General features: G+C 36.0%; 1 protein-coding gene across 2 annotated transcripts in view; it reads right to left on the bottom strand.

Annotated features, from left to right (window-relative positions):
* Positions 1-514: 514 nt before the first annotated feature.
* LOC108974065 (probable WRKY transcription factor protein 1) overlaps positions 515-22,193 on the bottom strand; it is a 43,945-nt gene continuing 22,266 nt past the window's right edge. For both annotated transcript variants that reach the window (XM_018941679.1, XM_018941680.1), the window contains 6 exons: positions 11,312-11,556; positions 9,817-10,287; positions 4,555-4,612; positions 4,359-4,427; positions 3,594-4,220; positions 515-3,520 (listed from right to left, as the gene is read on the bottom strand). In XM_018941679.1, the coding sequence (XP_018797224.1) occupies positions 3,399-3,520; positions 3,594-4,220; positions 4,359-4,427; positions 4,555-4,612; positions 9,817-10,287; positions 11,312-11,320 (1,356 nt within the window). In that variant the 5' untranslated portion in view covers positions 11,321-11,556 and the 3' untranslated portion in view covers positions 515-3,398. The remainder of the gene's footprint in view (positions 3,521-3,593; positions 4,221-4,358; positions 4,428-4,554; positions 4,613-9,816; positions 10,288-11,311; positions 11,557-22,193) is intronic.

Below are 22,193 nucleotides of genomic sequence, written 5' to 3'. Positions count from 1 at the left end.
GTTGTGATCCTCTTTATGAAACTAGAATTTTGTATTATAATTTGGGGCTTAGTATACTTATATACTTAGAGTAGATTACAAGTTTTTCAGGGCGAGGATATGTTCTGATTATGCCCATCTGCAATACTAACCTGCCTAAAGTGCCAATGAATACACTTATCAACGTTCCGATGTATCTTAAAGGTATTCAAGTTATCGCTTGAGTGGGGTCGAAACGTTTCAGCTCTTTTTAATGAACCGTCCAGCTTTCATATAAAACAATCTTCCTAGTTAAAACATCTTCAATAGCCCTTAAGACCAAAATGATTTAAACTGGTCTATTCTTTAGCATTCCCACCAAAAGTAAGATATGCCAATTATTGCGCGGTTACAGCAGTGCGCCAGTCGTTCTTGAAGATTCCAAGTGTAGTCAGATCTTTCTTCACCTGATCTTACCTAATTATGAACAAAAAATAAGACTTTACTAAATCATACATTCCGTCGAAATTAATAAAGAACTCAATTATTCCTGCTCTCTTTGCATGTTTAAGAAATATTCTTTGATATATAGTATTTTTTATTTGGTTTATACGAAATATGTATGCGCTGCTGTTTTAGCTGTTATAAGTATATATGTATCTATGTGTGATGTTTTAGAAATGTTCTTTTCACACTTGATTTTTCTTTGATATATTGCATTGTTATCAACAAATATGCGTACAGGAAAACTACATATAAATACATACACATACATACTAAATATGTCTATATGTTATTACACGTACCTAAATTGAGTATATAGATTAGTATAAATAGTAAATAGTTGAGATTATAACTTATAAATACTTATATGGTATATATAATATATTATATATGCACTTGGAAATTAATATGCAACAATCCACCATCTTCCTAGTTTAAAGTCTCTCTATTAATGAAGTCTTTGTAATGTTAGCTTACTTTTACGAGTGTTTGTGTTTTACATTCTTTCTTATTCAATATTGTTTATGTTAAATCAGTTATGTATACTCGATTTTTCAAATAGGTATTTAAGTGGTGATAATATGATTTAAAAAATTAATTTGAATATATACTGTATTGTGTGGTTTATGTTGTTGTTATCGCGGCAGAAACATTCCTGAAGTAATTTCTAGGAATGGTGCCGAGTTGACAGTCCTTGGCCGGATAAAATTCCGGGTCCGTTCCAAATGCCTTAACCTTACTGTCGTGGGAACGGTTAATGTTATATTGTTTGTGTTTGTGAATGCTTATATTGCATTGCAAAAAAGGAAAATATTTTTTGGACTAAACTCATAAATACGATTTAACTGTTGAATTGTGATCATTTAAAATATTAATTTTAATATTTATAATAATATATGAGGACCATCAGTTCTATAATATACTCATTTTATGCATATGATTATTAAATATTTATTATACATAAATTAGTTGTAGTATAGTTCAGTTTGTGTTTTAATGCTTATGAAATAGATTTGCCATTCTAATTAATTTAGCCAAAGTATATAGTTTTCTTTGTACGATATGTTCATCTAGTACCTTCTAACCAATACAAATACGTGCTTGCCTATGGTCTAACCCATCACATATTCTACATATTTTTAATGCTTTCATAAATTAAATTAGATACCAAATTTAATTTCATCAGTGAACAAAACGAATACTTGTATATAGTATAAATGATCAGCAGGAGGGGCTGGGTCTATTTGGCTATATCCGACTGTCTGCCTTTCTCTCTTTCCGTCTGTCTGTAAATACACCAACTAGGCCCTCACGTTGAGATATTAATTTGAAATTTCTTCATCGTTTTCTCTCCAAAAAGTTGCTTATTTCTCCGAACCGGCGATATTGAACTGACGATAAATTCATGTTCTTGTACAGAAGACTTTTTATTTGACAAGCAATCTTCAAGAAATTTGACCAAGAGGCACCGCTTCGAACTCTGAATAAATTGCTCGGATTGGACCTCTATAGCGTACAAACTGACCGATCAAGCTTAAGTCCTTCTATGAAAGTTTTTGTCGATTTTTTTATATCGGCAGGAAATGTGGCGTGGATTATAACCTCAGGGAATGTGTACAATTTCCGAACATATTGTTCAGATCGGAACACAATGGTTTATAGCTGTCATCCAAACTGTTCAATCAAAATATGAAAAATAATATAGTTTCGGTTACCGTTTTTTAAATTTTGAATTAAGAAGTAGCACGCCTACACAACAAATTATATAAAATCATTGTTAAATGTATTACGAGTAATTGGCTCTATTTTAGCCCATGTGGACCTTATATGCTTAATGTAAAGGTTTTCAGAATGTTGTTAAATTTAGTTGAACTTATGAAACCTTCCTTGATCGATGGAAAACTGAATCTGAGGTTCTCTCTTTATAGCCGGTTTGGTAACAAGATTCCTCGTCTAAAATAGTTCCTTTGATTTCTATTTCCGACTTCCTCTTTTCGTTGAAAGAATTTTCAAAATGTCAACAACTCGCCTGTCTTTGTATATTTTCACTTTAATAATACAGATATATAGACTAAATAAATATTAATTGTATTAGTTTACCAAATTTGCGAGTACCTATAAAACCTAATTCTAAAGCATGCATATAAAATTCACTACAAGTCCACTTTGTTTGTGATCTAGAATATCATAAATAAGAGTCAGTTCTCTGCACTAGGTATTACTAATTACTAGACTATTACGCAAAAGAGTATGTAAATTTATAGGTCATAAGATAAAGAGTATTGGCTGAGAGATTTTGAAACTCACGAACTTTATAATTTTGATACAAAACCCCTAACTTTAAGGTGAACCCACTGTATACTGGTATTTTTAGACCTCAGATCTTTTAGCGAAGATAGTTCCAAAATCTCATAGCGGTTTCTAATAATAGCAGAATTTAAGTAAATATATTTATAAAAGTTTATCAAATATTATTTATACATATATGTATGAAAAATATTCCTATTTTAAGGGTGAATAGATCATCTTATAGGGTATCCTTCCGATCGCAAAGCTCATTCTCTAAGTAAATTTGAGAGTGATTGGCAAGTTGTAATGGGAAATGTCAGTGGTGAGAAAATCAACTCTTCAATTGCTAATCTATAATATGTGTACATTATATACTTCAAGGATATATATCTGAATATAAGTGTTGTATACGAAGTTGGTTATATGCCAGTACATAAATACATGGATATATACATATACTAAACTACGAGTATATAACGCTTAAATAGCTACAAGTGAATACATGAAAATATACACAGTACATATATTAGTATATATATTCAACTAAACTAGATTCATTTGTATGCATTTCACACTAAAGTTTTGTATTTTCCTGATAACTATGCCGTTTGCGTATGCGTTTTGTTTGTATGACACTTGCATTGCCTTCAATAGTTGTCACCAGCGCTGGACACACCACACTTTGAGCGCAAAATGGCGGCGAGTCGTTGCGTTAGCGGTTCCGTTGGTGATTCCGAGTCGCTGCATGAAGTTGACGGTAATTTGTTGCCTACAGTGAAAATAACAACAAAAAAAAATTTTATATAAAAATCTTAACAAAATAAAACAAGCGCTCTACTCACCATTGCTGACATCCAAATCGGGCGATGACAGCTCTTTGGTGAATTTCAAATTAACCGGCGCTATATCGTCCTCTTCTTCCAGCAGTAAACTGGAGTATGAGTGCGTTGTGTTGTCACTTCGACTGCGCCCGCTTCCGCCGCCGCCACTAGATGAATTTCGCGACGAAAGTGAATTATTGCCGGTACCTGCTGCAGCCTCAATCGAATTCGGGTCATCGATTGGCAAGTCATCGCCGCTGCTACTGTTGACATCTTCCACTTCGTCATCGTCGTCGTCTTCATCTTCATCCTCAACATCATCATCAATGCCATCAATATCCTCGTCATCGTCTTCCTCTCCTTCGACCTCCTCATCCATCGAATCACTTATACTACCACCCGCTGAGTCACTATTGCCGCTTCGACTGCTTACATTTAGTTCGTGACTATTTGAGCCATCCAAAGAATGACAATTGTCCTCTGCTAGTCCAAACTCGTCAATCCCATCATCAATAATACCGATCGCTTGGTCTTCAAAAGCCGCATCATCACTTTCGCCTGCCGATGGATCCGAGGATTGTAGTTCTAAAACTGGTTCGGGCGAAGATGATTTATTATAATTCTCATCACTGTCGCTGGCCGTTGCGTCTATTTGTGTGATTTTTAATAGGAAATAATTTGAATATTTTTAAGATAATGTACTTAAAGTTGCATTTCTAATTCAATAACGGTGTCGCTGTTCCCTATTCTACTTTGGTGCTGCAAGCACGAACTTGTGCAACTTACCTCGTAACTTTTCGATTATAAGCGGGTAGAATTCTTTGGCTGTTGCGTTGTTTGGCTCGTATTGTAAAACTGTTAAATAGTTCGTTGACAGTTGCGGCAGGTGTAGAGATAGTTGTTGTTTGCGAAAGTTTGCGAGTTAATTAAAAGTTTGGATTTGTAAGTATTTCAAATTTTATGATATTCAAATAGAACTCACTCAGTTTGCAGTATTTCAAGGCTTTTTTGTAGTCTTTAAGCATCACCGCAGAGAGAAACTGTAAATAGAGAGCATAGTTAAAATAAATTTCATTATTCACTATGCTTGCGAGTATCAATTTCAAAGCAGTTATATATTTATTATATTCTAATGATTTTAAGAAGAATACAATTTTGTTTCGTTACATTAATATACATTAAAACAAGGGAAATTAAATGTTGAATCCAAAGATGGTGGTCGACTAATTCAGGCGCTAAACAGAGCCGTTGACCTCATTCCAATTAATAGAGTGCAGCGAAATCTTAAAGTATAAAATGTCACGGCTCATCAATGTGTTAAAACCACTTGCCATTCCATCGATTAATTTACTAAGAAATAAGCTTCTTATACATAGGCATTCCAAGTCCATTCAGTACTGAGAAAAGTCATCAAATCTTTTCTTATTATCTTCGAATTCGCACTAACCGAAATGATTAAAGGTATACTGAGCTTCATTTTAGAGCATTGTCCCTAAAATTAATTATATAAGTTTCACCGACCTTTATAATAGGTTAAAGTTAACTCTCATACTAGTAGGCTGGGGTCTGTCTTAAAGGTTTAACCTTTTTTCCTGAACCTTCCTAACAAACAACGTGTAATACTTGAAATCGTAACGAAATCCCAGGTGTTATCAAACTCGTCAAGCGGAAGATTTTAAAGTTACTGGTGTCTGTTGCTATAAACGACACTTGATTCATTGTAGACAACGAGCTCTTTTCAAATACCTCGAGGAAAGCCAATAAGAAATTTGAAATGATACAAAACTAAACTGTGCTAGTTAAACACTTTCTGTAAGTGCATTGGTGTCGTCGGCTGTCGTCGGCTACATGTACGCTACATCGACATGTCGGCTCTGTTTGATGAAAATCGAAAATTTTTGATATTTCTATTTGATGGCCACTAATTTCATCGTTTCCATTCGTGCTTGACAAGCATGACCTCATTTACGCTGTAGCTTTCAAAGCGGTAGCATATACGGATGAAATTTATTTGTACACAGAGAAATTTATTTTATACGAAGTATCAAGTGTTACATTACCAAACTTTAGAAGGTTTATTGAATTTTAAAATAGAAGCATACCGAAAAAAAGAAGAGAAAATGAAGCAGTACGATATCCCCTTAAAAAACTGATAAGGAGCTCCACCTTGGTTAATGATTAACTAAATTTTAAGTCATCCATTCGCAAAATCTTACAATAATCTGTTTTGCTGGATATTTATACTTCTGCGAGAAGGTTTTCATGTGCAAACTTATTACGCTGTTTGTACCAATTTTTCATCAACTCTGCCTTCTTCTTTTTCAATTTATTATTTTTATTTTTCAGTGGAAATGCAGCACTTGCCAAAACAAAACTGATCTTTGACGTGTTTATTTGATCATTTGCGGGCAAAACACGAGTGAACACCACTAACACATATCCATTGTTTGACGCAATTATTAGATCGTCTCCAGGGCACTTAAGGATCAGCAGAGTTTCGTCTGCGTTTCGGACATGAAGTAAAACTTTCATACTTAATCTGTAACTAAGTTTAAAAATTTGAAAAGAGCTCGCCGTAAAATATTGCGGCCTACCAGAATATTGTAGATGATCATTGGAAGGTTTTTTCTACAAGGAAAGGTCTTCTTAGAATATTATACTGACAACAACAGATTTTCTGAACAAATTCTTTTTGTATCGTATGACATATGTATGTATGTATTTTAAATAGAAAACTTATGTGTATGTATATAAAAATGAATCGCAATGTTGCTAAGCGCATAACTCAACAACACCAATTCTCCAATTTTGCCAATTCTTTTCTTAAAACGTTCGCTGAGGTTCAAGGATCGTTATAGATAGAAAAAATCGAATATTTGCCATAAGACCCCTAAAAACAGCCCTTTTCCTTTTTCCATGCAAACGAATGAATGTTTATTTGTTAATAACGCTAAGAGCGCGGCTGCATCAATATTGATGAAATTTTAAGAAGTTGTTCGTTGTGGATCGAGGAAGGCTTAGAAATAAAAATACCTTATACTTTTCATGAGGAAAAATCGGAAAATTGGATAATTCCAAAACACATTTTTCCACATTTTTCTTAAATTTTGGTTTGTTGTTTTTAAAAATTTTGATTTGTAAATTATTTGAACCGTTCAATTTCGGTCGCTTGCTTTTTTATTCCGGCTATTCAAAAGAAAAATTATTGAAAATTTTTCAGTAAAAACTTTACATGTGTTTCACACAAAGAGGTCAATTAAATATTGAAATTTGTTACGAAGCCACGAAGAGGTCGCCCTAATATCGATCGGCGTTCTTTTTGCCATCATCGTATGGCAGTCCGAGGCAAGAAGTACTCCCAGGATGCGGTGATATATGTACGTGCGGAATTGTGGACTGCTGTCAATCAACAAGCAATCATACCGATGTCACAGCACGACTTTTCAAACAACAGTTACGATGTTTGATGGACTTTATAGACTGATAGACGCACACATTCTTCTTCGGATGGTGCTTACCACAGATCAAATTGATGAAATCATTTCTGCGGAAATTCCTGATGCATAGAAAGATCCAGTATTATACGAAGTGGCGAAAATCGATATGGTTCATGGACCTTGCGGACACCACAATCCCACTTCGGTTTGTATGTCTGACAATAAATGCACGAAACACTATCCAGGTGCTTCTCTTTCGGAAACAGAAATATCGAAGTTGACAACACATGGATCGTTCTATATTCACCATTATTGTATATTTCACATTCAAAACTCATATCAATGTTGAGTATTGCAATTTGGTGTAATCGATAAAATACGTTTGTAATTAATTACATCACCAAAGGAATCAAAGGAATCAACATGGCGGTTATTGGTCTTATATGATACGGCCTTTAATAAAGCGCTTTGTAGGATATCTACTTTTATAATTCATGATTGGATATTTACTGTTGTGGGACTCGCAGTTAATTTGGAGAATGGCCAAAGAGTGTATTTCAACCCAGAGGATACAGTACAGCCGGTGGAAACACTGCCAGCAATAAAATTAACATTTACGAGGTTTTTCTCAACTTTCGTCAGTGATCCGTTTGCGAGGAATTTTAAATGGGTCTATTTCGGTGGTGTGATATCAATTTCATCTGCCGTTTATGAATTCACGAAAGATGAACTCATCACGAATGTGTATCCGAACGTTGGCCGAATTAGCGTAACAACGATTTAATTGTATACCGATGGTGTTGACTTAAGCTATAAGATCCAAAGTCAAATTCTGGGAGAATTGCGCTTATACAAATCGGTCGATCGTCTTGACAATGAAGACGTCGTCGTGAATTATCTAGTGGAATTTCCAAATTTTTGGAGATGCTTGGTATGCCATCGCATCATTTGCGTCTCAAAGTAGGATCTGTCGTTATTATGGTTTCCAATCTTCATGCACCGAAACTGTGTAATGGAATCCGACTGATTGTGACGCAGCCATCGTATACAAGGAGGCAGAATGTTTGATTCTACGAATTCCTTTGAGTTCTAACGATTCGCCATTTCCGTTCAACCGCATTCCGTTTCCAGTGAAAATTGCATTTGAGATGACAATCAACCAAACCAAAAAATTTTGTTTAACAGCTGCGTTACATTGAAAAAAACAAAATAAGATGATAAATTTAACTTTATTTTCATTTCAAAACACATAATTTCACGCAGGACAACGGCTGCGGGGTCAGCTAGTATAAAATATAAATGTATATTTGACAGTCTTCCATTAAAACCCAACGTTTGACCTAATGTATGTATAAAAATCATGAACGTGGCGAGCTGAGGTGATTTATCCATGACCGTCTGTCTGTATATACGTATATACGTGAACTAGTTCTTCATCTGATCAGTCAGCCTTAGAAGTGCTTGAGAGAAAGATTTTGCGGAAGATTTATGGTTCTTTATACATTGGCAACCGCGAGTACCTCAGTCGATGGAACGATGAGCTGTACGAGATATACATAGTCCAGCGAATCAAGAGACATCGCCTGCCGGATGTCGGATGGAAGAGAACAATCTAGTATTGAAGATTTTCGATTCAGTACCCGCCAGTGGGAGCAGAGGAAGAGAGACCACGTGAAGAAGGACCGGGCTGTTCTTAAAGAAGCAGCGCGCTGTTGTTAACTTGCCTATATAAAGAAGAGAACAGGTTCTTCAGTTTTCAAGATATTGATATGAAAATTTGCCCACGTTATTTTCTCTTAGAGATGCTGCTCATTTGTCGGAACATCCGATATTTGACTGCCACAGAAAATGCACGATCGGAGATTGTAATCTCTAAAGAAACAGTTCATCGGATCACTATAACATATATCTGTCAAACTTACCTACCATACTTGTTCGGAATACTTTTTTATGTAACGAGGAATATTCACGAATTTTGACATTTTCGTGTCAGACAATTAAGAAATCTCCGAAGATATAGTTCAGTTCGGACCACTATAGCATATATCTGACTGACCGATCAAAGACGACCAATCAAAAACGATATAAAGATATTTTATATTCCTTTATCCTATAAAGAAAGCACCTGTGCTTAGGTGCAAAGGAAGTTAGCGTTTTTTCTTGTTTTGGTATAAAATCTGAGATACAGTTAATATACTTCTGCAACTATAAAACTAGGAGTTATTGTATGTACGTATACTATACATATACTATACATTCTTCCATAAAGATACACCATTTGAGCTTCTTTGTAGTTTTTATACCCTGAACAGAGTACTCCTGTATTAAGTTTACTACATTGTTTGAGGAGTTTTGGTTTTGTTATTAGAGATCCTATTACGGATATGGATCAAAGGTATCTTTATTTGGCATATAACCTTATCCAAGCTATCACTACAATCTCCGAAGAAATTCTTCAGATCGGACATCTAAAGCATATATTATAGATGCATGTAAACTAACTAAATCAAGTTGAAGATTGTTTTGTACCTGGGTAGGGTTGTGCTTCGTTGAAGCCAAAGATAACGTTTTTTCTCGTTTTTATTTTCTTTTTTTGCATTTATTAAAGCTGCCAATTGCCAAGTGGCAGAGGGCAATTGGCAGCTACGCCAGTATTTTCCACTGTGAATGGACTTGGCAGACAGTAGAGCGAGTTGTAAGCCTGCAGGCACTTCTGCATTCAGCTTCTCGCACTTTTTCATCTCCGCTTTATTCTTAACTTCTTCACAATATATAGTATAAGTACATTTGTATGTATGTGTACTCACCTCAGCAAGAAACTCGGTCGGTGCTGATATGCTTTCATCCGCATCTGTGTACTCGGATAAACTCTGACTTAGATCCTCATTCGAGACGGATGTGGGTAGTGTGGCTGACGTGAGGCCGGTGCCGGTGCCGGCAGCGTTGACGTTGGCGTTGGCGTTGGCAACCGCCGCTGTCATTGCCACAGTCGAGGCTGCTATATTCATGATGTTGATGTTGTTGATATTATTTGTGCCTGCGTTATTTATGATGTTACTGCTCCTATTTCCGTTAACGTTACTATTGTTGTTGCTGTTGCTGTTGCTGTTGTTGGCCGTGCTCATAATAATGTTGCTTGCATGAAGAATATTGTTGCTGCTTTCGTTGCAGTTAGTGATGTTATTGTTGTTTGATGTTGTTGTAGTTAGTGGTGAGGCCGTACTATTGACTTTGGATGCGTAGATGCCATTGCAATTCGTTTCATCCATGTAGAGCAACTAGGCATTTGTAAGTGTGCGGTAGCAGGAAATTGGCAATGGCATTGAGCAATCGGATTATTGTAATTAGAAATGGGAATAAATGGAAAGGTTATACAGCTTCACATACATCATATATTAAGGAGGATTATAGGGATATAGACTTCAATTGAGTTAAAATTAATTTAGAAGCGGAGTAAACTAGAGGAAAATATGCTAAAATCTTCATTGAAATTAGTTGGGACCGAGAGATGTGGAGACGTGCTTTTACATTCAGCGTATGCCCGAGTGTGGTTTATTAAAAAACATAAATAATTAAAGGGCATCACTTTATATGAAAATGTGGGGCATTTATGGGCCTAGTGGAACTGTCATTCAATATATGCATGTAGATTAAATATATTTACTGGCCACTCATATTGGTTTATAATTTTTATTTGTCCCATAGACTGTTAGATATGAGTTTTAACAGCCAAGTCGCCATTAGGATTAGTTCCTTTTGGAAAATTTCTATTTATTATTAGTTGAAGAGAGTGCTACCAAACACATACGGTGTGATCGATTCGCATCTTCTTTGCTTTCTTTGGTCATTGATCTCTCTTTACATGTATTTACATGTAAAAGCAATAGGAAAATTAGCGAGTTAAATTCGAATGAAGAGAGTGTGAGGATTAATGAGGCATAACTGCTTTCTTCTGCCCTACCGAGTTCTGATTTACAATCAAACGGCTATAAAATTATATACAAAAATAATTATGAGTCTAAAATAGCTCAGAGCTTTCAAACAATTGGTCCAATGGATATAAGTAATTTTCAACACCTTTTCCAGTGCTGTCAGTCTTTTTAAACAGCTGGTGCAATGTGTTTGTCTCGCTATTTTCTAACTCTCGGCGATTCGAAGAGGGCTGCCCAAATATGTACATGTGTATATTTAAATCGAAAGTCTAAAAACTACACCATGAAAGCTGCTAATAATTCGGTCAGTCCTAAATATTCTCCACCTTTGAATAAACAAAAAACTTTCAAAATATTTTTTGTAACTTACATTCGACATTTTGTTTCTCAGTAAGCTTCGTTTTTCTCGTATGCCTTGTGAAAAATTATCCAGATCCTTTCCGTTTCGTATTACACAGCTTTAATAAGTTTTCGCTGAGCGTTTGAAGTCTTTGAAAAGTTTTTATGTACGAGTATGTATGTATTTATAAACGGTTAATATTTTGTTTGCTTTTGTGTGAGCTTTTAATATTTATTACATTTTTGGACAGAAACGTGTTTCAGTTGTTAGATTGTCTGAAAAGAAGAGATTTGTATTACAAAATGTTGTTTGGATTTTGGTTCTATTATAGTTTGCTATATCAGATAAGAATAGTATTTGTTAATCTGAGTAATGCGTAATGTCCAAAATATAGAAGAAAAACAAAAATATTTGCATGAACGATATTGCGACTATAGATGAATGTGTTAGACATAATTATCGTCAATAAGGATAACAGCAATTTTTTTCTGTTTTCATACCATTTGAAAATGATCGCTGGAAAAAAGTCAAAAACAAATTACAGGTAATAGTCTAGACTGTGACCTAATCCGGCGAAATACCCTAAGGTATTGGCAATATTAAACAAGTAGGGTTCGAGTGTAACCGAACATTTCATACTCTTGCAACTTTTAAAGAAAACCTTGCGAAATACCATTCTCCGCAATAGCCTTGGGGGCGAGGTGCATACTGTTTGGATCCCCTGTGTGGCGTGTGCATACGGAATCATACTCAAAGATCCAATGACTCGTCACCAGTGATTACGTTATTCTAAAATCGGGGGTCACTTCACATCAAATTTTCTTAGCACGTTTCCACTCGCCGCAATTTCTGGTCGTCAGTGAGCACTTTAGGGATCATCCTTGCGTACACCTTGTCGCAGATCTCCCAGCACGGTCTTCATAAGCGACCTCCTCTTCTAGGCCCCCAAAAAGACTTTGAAACCGACAGAAATACACTTTCAGGTTTGTATCCAAACATAAACCATAGGTTTAGGAACACACTTTTATGAATTATGCATATTTTTTATGGAAATAAAAATACCACACGCATAATTCTTATTACTCCAAACCACACAAACCTGATGAATAGCACAAAACTCGTATGCTCTGTGCAATATTTTGCGGATGCATAAAATGTACAAATATAATATATGCAACCTTGCGTCCCCACCTATTCACAAGTGTATGAAAACGCCCACATAAGCATTACAAATTCTCTCTTATTTAATAGGAAATGCTTCCGCTGGCACACATTTTTTAATCTTAAATGAAAATGGTGACCAAATTGTAATGAATAGCAAAAACAAAGTTAACTATCCACAAATCCCTCAAAGTGAAAGCTAATGGAATTAGAACTGTGCAAGTTCAGCGTTCAACGTCAATGCGATATTTGCCATTTGCATTTCGTGGTTCACTGAATTTCAAAGGTTTCGCCCATGCTATTTGCGCAAATCCAATTAGTGATAAGAATTTTTCGTAACCACTATGATTCATTGAGTGGGATTAGGGACACAATAAGGAATTAGGAGATCTAAGTAGCACGGGCGTAGCTTTACGAAACGGCATTCACAAATGTTAAGTAGCTAAAAGTCAAGGGTTATATAGGCTATCGTTATGTACAATTGGTCAAAAATTTGTTATACGAGTATTTAACCAGCTTACCAAGTGGATCCCAGACCATTTTGAAATGAATGTCAAACTTTTGCGGTTGACTAAATAAAGTTTATATAACAGCTGAAAATTGTTTATATAATATGTAGCAAAGGTGTTCGATATTGGCGGTTCCGATAAATAACATAAGCAGCTTCTTGAAGAGAAAAGGAAGATTTAAGATCACAATAACTAGTTACTATGGGCACAGAGAGAAATAATTTTCTGTATCAATTCAACTCATCATTCTGATCATTAATATGATTATTAATGACTTATATGGCATGCGATCTTTCCTTCTGGATTTTAAAAACCTCGTATATTCGACTTAATATCTTCTGTTCAGGGTATAATTATTATGGGTTTATTGCGTAAGTATAAATTAAGAACTTTTTTTGCACGGAAACAATTAGTTAGATTATTTTAAAGTTGTTGCAATAACATTCTAATAAAATCAAGTTATTTCAAGCGCTAGTTAAATTATTTGTTGTACACCAAATTGCCATCATATCAAATATCTAACGCTTGAAACTTCTTCTTTTTTTACTGGCGTAGAAACCGCTTAAGCGTTAATAGCCGAGTTAACAACAGCGCGCCAGTCGTTTTTTCTTTTTGCAAGGTGGCGCCAATTGGAGATTCTAAGCGTAGCCAGGTCCTTCTCCACTTGGTCATTCCAACCGAGTGGAGCTCTTGTTCTTCCTCTGCTTTCACCGGCAGGTACTGCGTCGAATACCTTCAGAGTTGGAGTGTGTTTGTCCATTCGGACAACATGACCTAGCCAGCGTAGCCGCTGTCTTTTAATTCGCTGAAATATGTCAATTCGACTCATCAGATGTTGTCGTCGTTCACGCCTCTGCACCATATAGCGGGAATAATGAGTGAGTGAGTTTATAGAGTTTTGTTTTTGTTCGTCGAGAGGGGACTTTACTTCTCAATTGCCTACTTACTCCGAAGTAGGATCTGCGTTGGATTTCGAGGCTGACATTATTCTGGGTGTTGATGCTGGTTCCAAGATGTACGACATTATCTACGACTTTAAAGTTATGACTGTCAACTGTGAAGTGGGTGCCTAGTCGCGAGTGCGACGACTGTTTGTTTGATGACAGGCGATATTTCGTCTTGCCCTCGTTCACCACCAGACTCATTTGCTTCGCTGCCTTATCCAAACTCAACGTCAGTTTATACAGCTGTGGGCTGCAATCTTTTCCACAATACGCTCGATTGATCCTTATACGCGATGTTGAAGAGGCTTATCCGGTAGAAGATTGTGGGGTCTCCTTTTCTTTGGATTGGGCGCAGCAGACTTAAATTCCAATCGTTGGGCATGCTTTCGTCCGACGATGCATGTTCCTTATAAGTTCTTTGCTGCCATGTTTGAATAGCTCGGTCGGCCAGAGAGCAGGAGTGCAAGGCGAGTCGAAAATCGGTCGGTTTTTGTTAACGACCGTTTTTTCTGCACAGAGGAAGGTGAGTATCTTGGCTGCAACAAGATAGTGGTCCGAGTCGATGTTAGAATCGGTTTATGCGGTGCCATTAATTTAAACGCTAATCCTGCCAAAGTCATGTATTATAAATTTTAACCATTAACAGTGAATGAAATGCGAAAAGTTTGAAATCATTTCGATTCGTCTCAGTTTTTTAATATTTTGGGCGTAATCTCGGTCAGCGCAATAGCTATTAATCAAAAATTATTTAAATTCCAGCTTTAGGCCAAAAGCTTTTTATTTTAAATACAATTTAAGACAGCTACAATGTAATTTATATTCAAGGGTTGCGACAATATTTCCAATGCAAATTAATGCAGTTGCTTGTTTTCTCAAGCGAGTATTTTTAACTGTGAATGGGCGAATGCAAGGAAATATAAAACTATTTTTGTTAAGCATTCTCGAATTGCAATTGCGGAACTACTTCCGCCTTGTTGCAAGTAATTTAGTGCAGTGAATTAAATACTAGTAACAGCAACAACAACAACGTGTGTACACACAAGTTCCTCGCCGGTATTTCTGTGAACTGTCAATTTTTAAGGCAAGCAAACGTCGGTAAAAGGTGCGTTCCAAAGTAAACGGGACAGAAGAGAAGAGGAACAGACAGACAGAAAAAACAGAGCAAATAGCTTTTTTCGGAAAATCAATTTATTTTTTTTTGCACGGTCCAAAAGCATGTCGAACGAGTGTTTTAACTCGTTGGCCTCTATGGCCGCCAGTATGCCGGTGCAAGCCTTTTGAATCCCCTGTAAGTCTGCATAACGCCTACCTTTCATGGGCAAATGCATTATTCCGAAAAGGAAGAAGCCGCACGGTGCCATATCAGGTCAATACGGCGAGTAGTTAATGGTTAAAATGTGGTTTTTGGTCAAATTATCTTCTTTCGAATGTTGGATTCTCAGCAATTTTTGGTCGTCAGTCAATTTGGGCGGAACAAATTGTGCACACCCCTTTCGTAAGCCTAAATGTTCCGTAAAAATACGATAAATCGACGTTTTGGAGATGTTCAAATCCATTTCCATGAACTTCAATGATGATTTCGGCTGATTTTTGATAAATTCACGCACAGTTTCGATGGAATTTCCGGAGATTGTGGATTTTGATTGGCCCACTTGTTGATCGTCATTTATGTCCTCACGACCACTTTGAAAACGTTGAAACCGCTCGGGCACTCTGCAACGGGATAGACAATCATCGCCATACACTTGTTTCATCAATTGAAACGTTTCGGTAAAAGTTTTACCAATTTTAAAATAAAATTTAATGTTGGCTCTTTGTTCGAAGCTCATTTTAGCTTCTCACTTTAGCTTTCTGACTACTTCCATGTGAATGGCTCTCACTTGCATGAACTACACATGGCTCCACCCTTACTAATTAAAATTAACTTAGTGGTTGTGACTGATTTTTTAAAGACTTTCACGAATGCTTGTTTTCTCATTTTGAATACACTTACAGTGAACTTTTTAGATTTATACATTATCTCAAATCAGACAGCATATAATGTTTGGAAAAGGCTGAGTTTTGGATGCTAATATAATTAATTTTAGGTTACAGTTTTAATATTAGCTTTAGAAAAAAATTGTGTTAAAAGGTTTGTAATGCCTTGATTTTGAGATCCATATTGTAAGCTGCAGAATATATGATAATAGATTCTGCAGAAGTCTGTTGCGTGCTGATCCAAAGATTAATTGAAGTTCGGACAAATGGATATAGGATATTTGCAATAACTATTGCGAATTGGATATATTTCCAAAGAAAAGGATAGCTCATTTTCTGTTTTACATTTCTCTTTTAGACCCAATTTTTTATTAATGTAACAACAATACTTTCGTAGTCTGTTCAAGTGATATTTACTTCAACAAAAATATTCACGTTTTTCTAACAATTTGTGGTTTTTAAAACAATTATTGTTTATTTATCAGAGATTGGAACTATATATACATATTCAAACCGTCATCCATCGTATAAGTAACATAACCGTTATTCTCATATTCTCACATATATCAAACACATATACAATTTTGTGTGTTAACCATGCGTTGATATCATCAGAGACCGTCTGTCTGCTTCTCGTTGCTTTGAAGTTCATAATGAAATTTCACATAACTGCCACCGCCACAGCTGTAGTACGGCGGGTAAGCCAAGTGGGGTGGAAATCAGTAGTTGTGCTGGATTACAAATCGCCAATAAAAGAAATGAAATTGAGTTAAGGGCAAAAGTTCATTTTATTTCCATGGGTGGACTTCAACATTTGCCAACTGCTGCAATCGGATAAACCACAAAGCGGCGGCTGCAGGAAACTGTCGGGTTCGTATCTACGTGGACAGGTGTACACCTTAAATTTTTAACAGCCAATATATAGCGAAATTTTTAACTGGAAAAATTTGTGAGATTTTACGTCCAATCTTTCCAAATTAAAGATACTTTGACTTGAAATTAATTATTATTTAAATACAAATTTTAGAATATATAAAAATATATTTTACTGCTGTTCAGTATAGACGATGAAAATCATTGGGAAAGTTGCTACGTAGAAGGCTTTTCGTTTGATTCGCCATTTGCTTAGGTTTTTCGTATTTTAAATCAGCACATTTTCCTACTGGGAAAATTAACAAGGTTGTCTGGTTGGTTTTTTCGTACATTACAAAAGCAACTAACGAGTGGGAAAATCGATTTGAGATTTGCAGCTGCAATGACAATATGCAATTTACAACAGCAATGAGCAAAAGCAACAGGGCTTAATTGTATTGTGTTTGCAGCACGTTTCGCAGATTACAGACGTGCATTTTTTCTATGACAAACTGAACAAACGACATTATAGTCAGTTATTTGTGCTTCTAAAGCCACTAAAATGTACACATGAGCAAGTCAGACATACATACACATACATGCATAAATCGAAGTATGACATTTACATATTTTGTACATCGTCACCTAAAATGAAAAATAACGTATCATCAAAAAATTCGAAATTGAGTATCCTATTGATTACGATTCACTACCTCAAATTACATACATAATATTACATATGTCCAACATTTTCAGGTTCTGCGATCATATATGAACCAGTTTTAACGAATATTACATTTCTTTTACTCTTGTTCCATTTTATTTCGTGTTTTATTCATGCCACTGTACATTTTCGAAAATGTTGTTATGTTATTTTTCATTTTAGGTGACGATATGTACTTACATATATATTATATAGGCCAGTGTATTCAACGACCATGGGTCGATGTTGAAACAGAACAAAACACCCATGGTTATATTATATTACCATCCACCACGTTCTTTTTATTGAGACCTGTTGATACCACAGTTATTTACAATTTTTCTTAGACGGAAAAACCGTGGATTATGCGCTGTAATCGCTCTTATTTTACCATACCTTTAAGTTTGTTGGACCAATTTATGTTAGAGCTGGACTGCGGGTGGTGGGTCACAGACAGAAGTCAAGGTAAATGGGGTTAAGAGAAAACAATTTCAAAGAAATTTCGAATCCAACGTTATAACCATGCTGTGTTCGAAATTTATTCGTTATGTACTAGTTTGAAAACTAAGTCCACAGCAGCGCATTTTCGCGAGTTAAGCATACACACACTTGCACCCTTTATGCCTCTTCTTTCCAACACCACCTACGTCGATTTGATTGTTCGTAATGAACAGTGAATGCTGTCTATTAAAGACATCTTTGTGCAGCCTTCTGTGTGGATTTGATTTGTTTGCTTTTCCATTTAAACTCTCTCTACTTTCTATGTATTTGTGTGGTCTCAATAGGATACGTAGTTGTAATACTCAGGTAAATGCTATTAACTGTTTTGTGCCGACTATGTGAGTGGCAAGAAAAAGACAGAGTGAATGTAAACAGTTTAAGACTAAAGTTGTTTTAAGCTGAAATTTCAGTTTTTAAAGCTGATTTCATAAGGAAAATTTTTAGAAAAAATATATAGTAGAATCAGATACTTAGTATCATAGGAATTCTGGTAAGAAATATTTCTGTTCATATGAGTTCTACTTATGGGCTACTTCAATATAAAATATCGTATGATTCCTCAATTCTTTGAATTGATCTTAAATGAACGCGTTATGATGAAATTGACGAAATGATTCCTAAATCAAACGACCATAATACATAGATACTGATGTTTACAAAACATTGGTATGATACGATGTGTCCTCCATTTATATTCTCTCCATGGGCAAATATTTATAACATCTCATTTAAAATATAACATCCAATAAGGTTGAAACTCTTCCTTACAACTTCCGCTTTCGTAAATTTGTTAGACCAACACGTTCCATTCATATCACCGGGGTGTCATCTACCTGCGTGAACTTTATTTTATGAAAAATCTTTGTAAATTTTTAACTTTTCGACCGTGGACATACTTTGGATCATAATTTTACTACTTAGAAACGTTTGTTTCGTTTGATACAGACTCTCATTATCAAGACAATTTTTGGTATCAGGTGGGTTTGTTTTATAAAAAATAGGCATTCAATTAACAATGCAATTCTTTATTGTCACTTATTTCGAAATATATAACTTTGTGCCCTTCAAAATGCTATAACTTACAAACTAACTGGGATGCCTATAAAGAAGGCTTTTTTCCTGAAGATTAATAATGATTTCAAAACAAATTTCAAACTCCTCTTCCAAATATTAAGAGAAGAAGGCCTTCAGTGGGACAAGATTTGTGAAAGTTCTGTTTTAAAAAAGAATGGCAAAATTTAAAACACATTGTAATACAAATATTGTAAAGCTATGGTAGTCCGATACTGGCGATTTCTACAAATAAACCTTTTATTGAGGAGAAAATGGCGTGTGATTTGGACTTATATTTTAAAAACTCTACTGGTAGGTGAAATTGAAATATCAGTGCAACAGAAGCGAAAATATACTATATAGCGCTTTTCTAGACTATGACCAGCCAAATTAAAAATGGCGTAATATCCTTTGGACAGAAGAGTATAAACTGGTTTATATGGTGGGATCTACACTAGACAGCCAAAATTTGGAGTATCTTTCAATTCATACTGTTAAAACAGGAGTGCACGGTAGTACCTAAAGGTAGTATCCAGCTCTCAAGTAATTGCTCAAGAAAAAAATACAATATTAAGCTTTTAATATATGAATAAGGTTTTTTTATATGAAGCACCGAAGCTAAATACCCTTCACAGGTGCATTTCTGTTAGTAGCTATGTGTTCAGTTTGTATGGCAGTTATATGCTATAGTCATCCCTTCTGAACAATTTTTATGGAGATTATATTGTTACCTTAAGCAGTAATGAAGGTCATGTGTAGAAGTTCACGCAAGTGAAGAAAGTTCTCTGATCGCCATTCACTTGGGAGTGGCCAGAAACGATTATTTTACATATGACTCAAGCAGCACACGACTTCCGTATCCTCGGGGTAGCCTATGAACATCCGTTGGAGGCGAGCTAAAGTGAGAAGGCGAAATATGCCCTACATAGGGTTGTGCGCTGGGTTTGGGACCCGCCACGTTAAAAAACCACCCCCAATGAAAGGAAACAACAAGCCTCGGATGAGTGACCCCCCTTTTGATACTCCGTTGGAAGGACCAGCTGGAGAAGGACCTGGCAGCGCTTGGAATATCCAATTGGTGCCACGTAGCGAAAAGAAGAAACGACTGGCGCGCTGTTGTTAACTCGGCTTTAATCGCGTGAGCGGTGTCTACGCCAATTAAGAAGAAGCAGCAGTAATCCATGCCAAATTTCATGAAGATATATCGTCAAATGAGGAAGTTTCTCATGCAAGCATTTGATGTGGGTCATTCAGTTTGTATGGCAGCTATATGTTATAGTGGTCCGATATCGGCAGTTCCGACAAATGGGCAGCTTCTTGAAGAGAAAATGACGTTTGCGAAATTTCAAAACGATATCTTAAAAACTGAGGGACTAGTGCGTATATATACAGACAGACGGACAGACAGACAGACGGACATGGCTAAATCGACTCAGCTCGACATACTGATTATTTATATATATACTTATAGGGTCTCCGACCCTTTTCAAACTTCGTGACAAACTTAATATACCCTGTTCAGGGTATAAAAAATATTTCCATTGTCACATAAATTAATAATCGACTTAGTTAAACTCACAATACACAGATTTAAATTTTTTCAGCACTTTTCTCACTCATTGAAATTTTTTCAACTTCAACAGACACCTGTTAATTTTAACAATTCCACCACCATCACTTATGTCTCTCGTATGAACATTTGCTTTCAGGAAAGTAAAATTCAGAAGTAATGCATTTTGAAACCGTCTACGACATATTGATTGACTGTCTGCTGCATGAAATACTATAAATTCAGAGACCTTCGTGTAATGGCCTGACAGACAGACTAATAGAAATGTGAATATTTAATGCAAAAATAACGGAAATTTATAGCAAGAGAACAAGGTGCGATATGTTGGCGAAGGTCTGAAGTAAAATTAAGCGAAATGATTTATAACTCTCACCAGCTTTCACTCATTGCATGTCAGAAACGGCGCAGCAGTATGCCAGAGGTACATACATATGTTGATATATTTAAGTTTTATCGCATGTTGAACGCCAGTGGCTGTTGCATTACTGTTTGCAATTTAGTCACAATAAATTTCGCCAACCGGACGTACAGAAATTCTAAGTTGGCCAGAAATGTCTGTATGTGCTTACATTGCAGTTGCACACATATGTGCATATAAGTGTGTGTATATCCTGCGCAAAGGCTTGCTTATCACGACGTAGTATCTGCCAGCCAGACTGCCCAATTAATCCTTTTATGCTGACTAGACAGTTGGCATACACAAAATACTGCACGCGCATGCACTGTGTGTATTTCTACATTTTGTCCGTATTTCATACAAACCCCTAAATATTCGATATAATTTTGCTGGTGCTTAACCTTAACTACTTGCTTTGATCGATAATTGAGGGCTTCAGTTTGTTTGCGCTTTGAATATTTTATTATCCGTAGAGGCAAACAGGTGCAGTAAGTCTTCAATGTGCGTTCTTTGAAGGACCCTCTACTTGTTTGATTCCTTTAAATAACCCTTTAAACACATGTGTTCAAATGTCGTATTTGTCGCAAAAAATTTAGTTACCACGCAATTGTTATTTAATTTTCATGTTGGAATCACTTCCTTATACAGCAACAGCTTTCATTATTTGTCGCAAGGGCCACTATAACAAGAAGCGCTTTTGATTTTCCTATTTGAAGCAAACTGTTCCTTCTTTCATTCTTCAGGAGGTTTGCCCCATTCTGCGGGCGTGTGTGGTCACCAGTCAGTGTCCAGTTAGTATTCTGATCACGTTCCTACTTTCTTTTAACGAGTGCCAATAGAAATTTTGTGTACTTCCGATCTACCGTATTGTACATGACTATTGTAGTTTTGCACCCAGTTAGCTTATTCCATCGGGTTTTGATTTTCTTTACCATGCTTCTGTTCAAATCGTCGTATAGACAATATGTACATGGGTTTCCCAATGCTGATTTGACGTTTTCGGCTGTTAGCCGTACACCATTCTTGGCAATCTCGTTCACTATTTCTTTTCCCTCGATGTCTTTGAGATCTGGCACTTAGTAAAAGTGAAGTTGCATGCTTCTGATAACACTTTCCATTGATGCTCTGCTTCACAAGAAGCCTCTAGCCGATATGCGATGTGAGGTTACTGCCTTGATTGCTTCTTGGCTGTTTACGTAGGGGAAATATACTGCAGTGGTCCGACAACTTCTGAATAGCATATCC

The sequence above is a fragment of the Bactrocera latifrons genome, unplaced genomic scaffold (genome assembly GCF_001853355.1).
Source record: "Bactrocera latifrons isolate USDA-ARS-PBARC rearing strain unplaced genomic scaffold, ASM185335v1 scaffold_52, whole genome shotgun sequence".
In the NCBI taxonomy this organism is placed as follows: Eukaryota; Metazoa; Arthropoda; class Insecta; order Diptera; family Tephritidae; genus Bactrocera; species Bactrocera latifrons.
The sequence above is the reverse complement of the archived record's forward strand: the minus strand, read 5'-3'. Positions and strand labels throughout refer to the sequence as shown.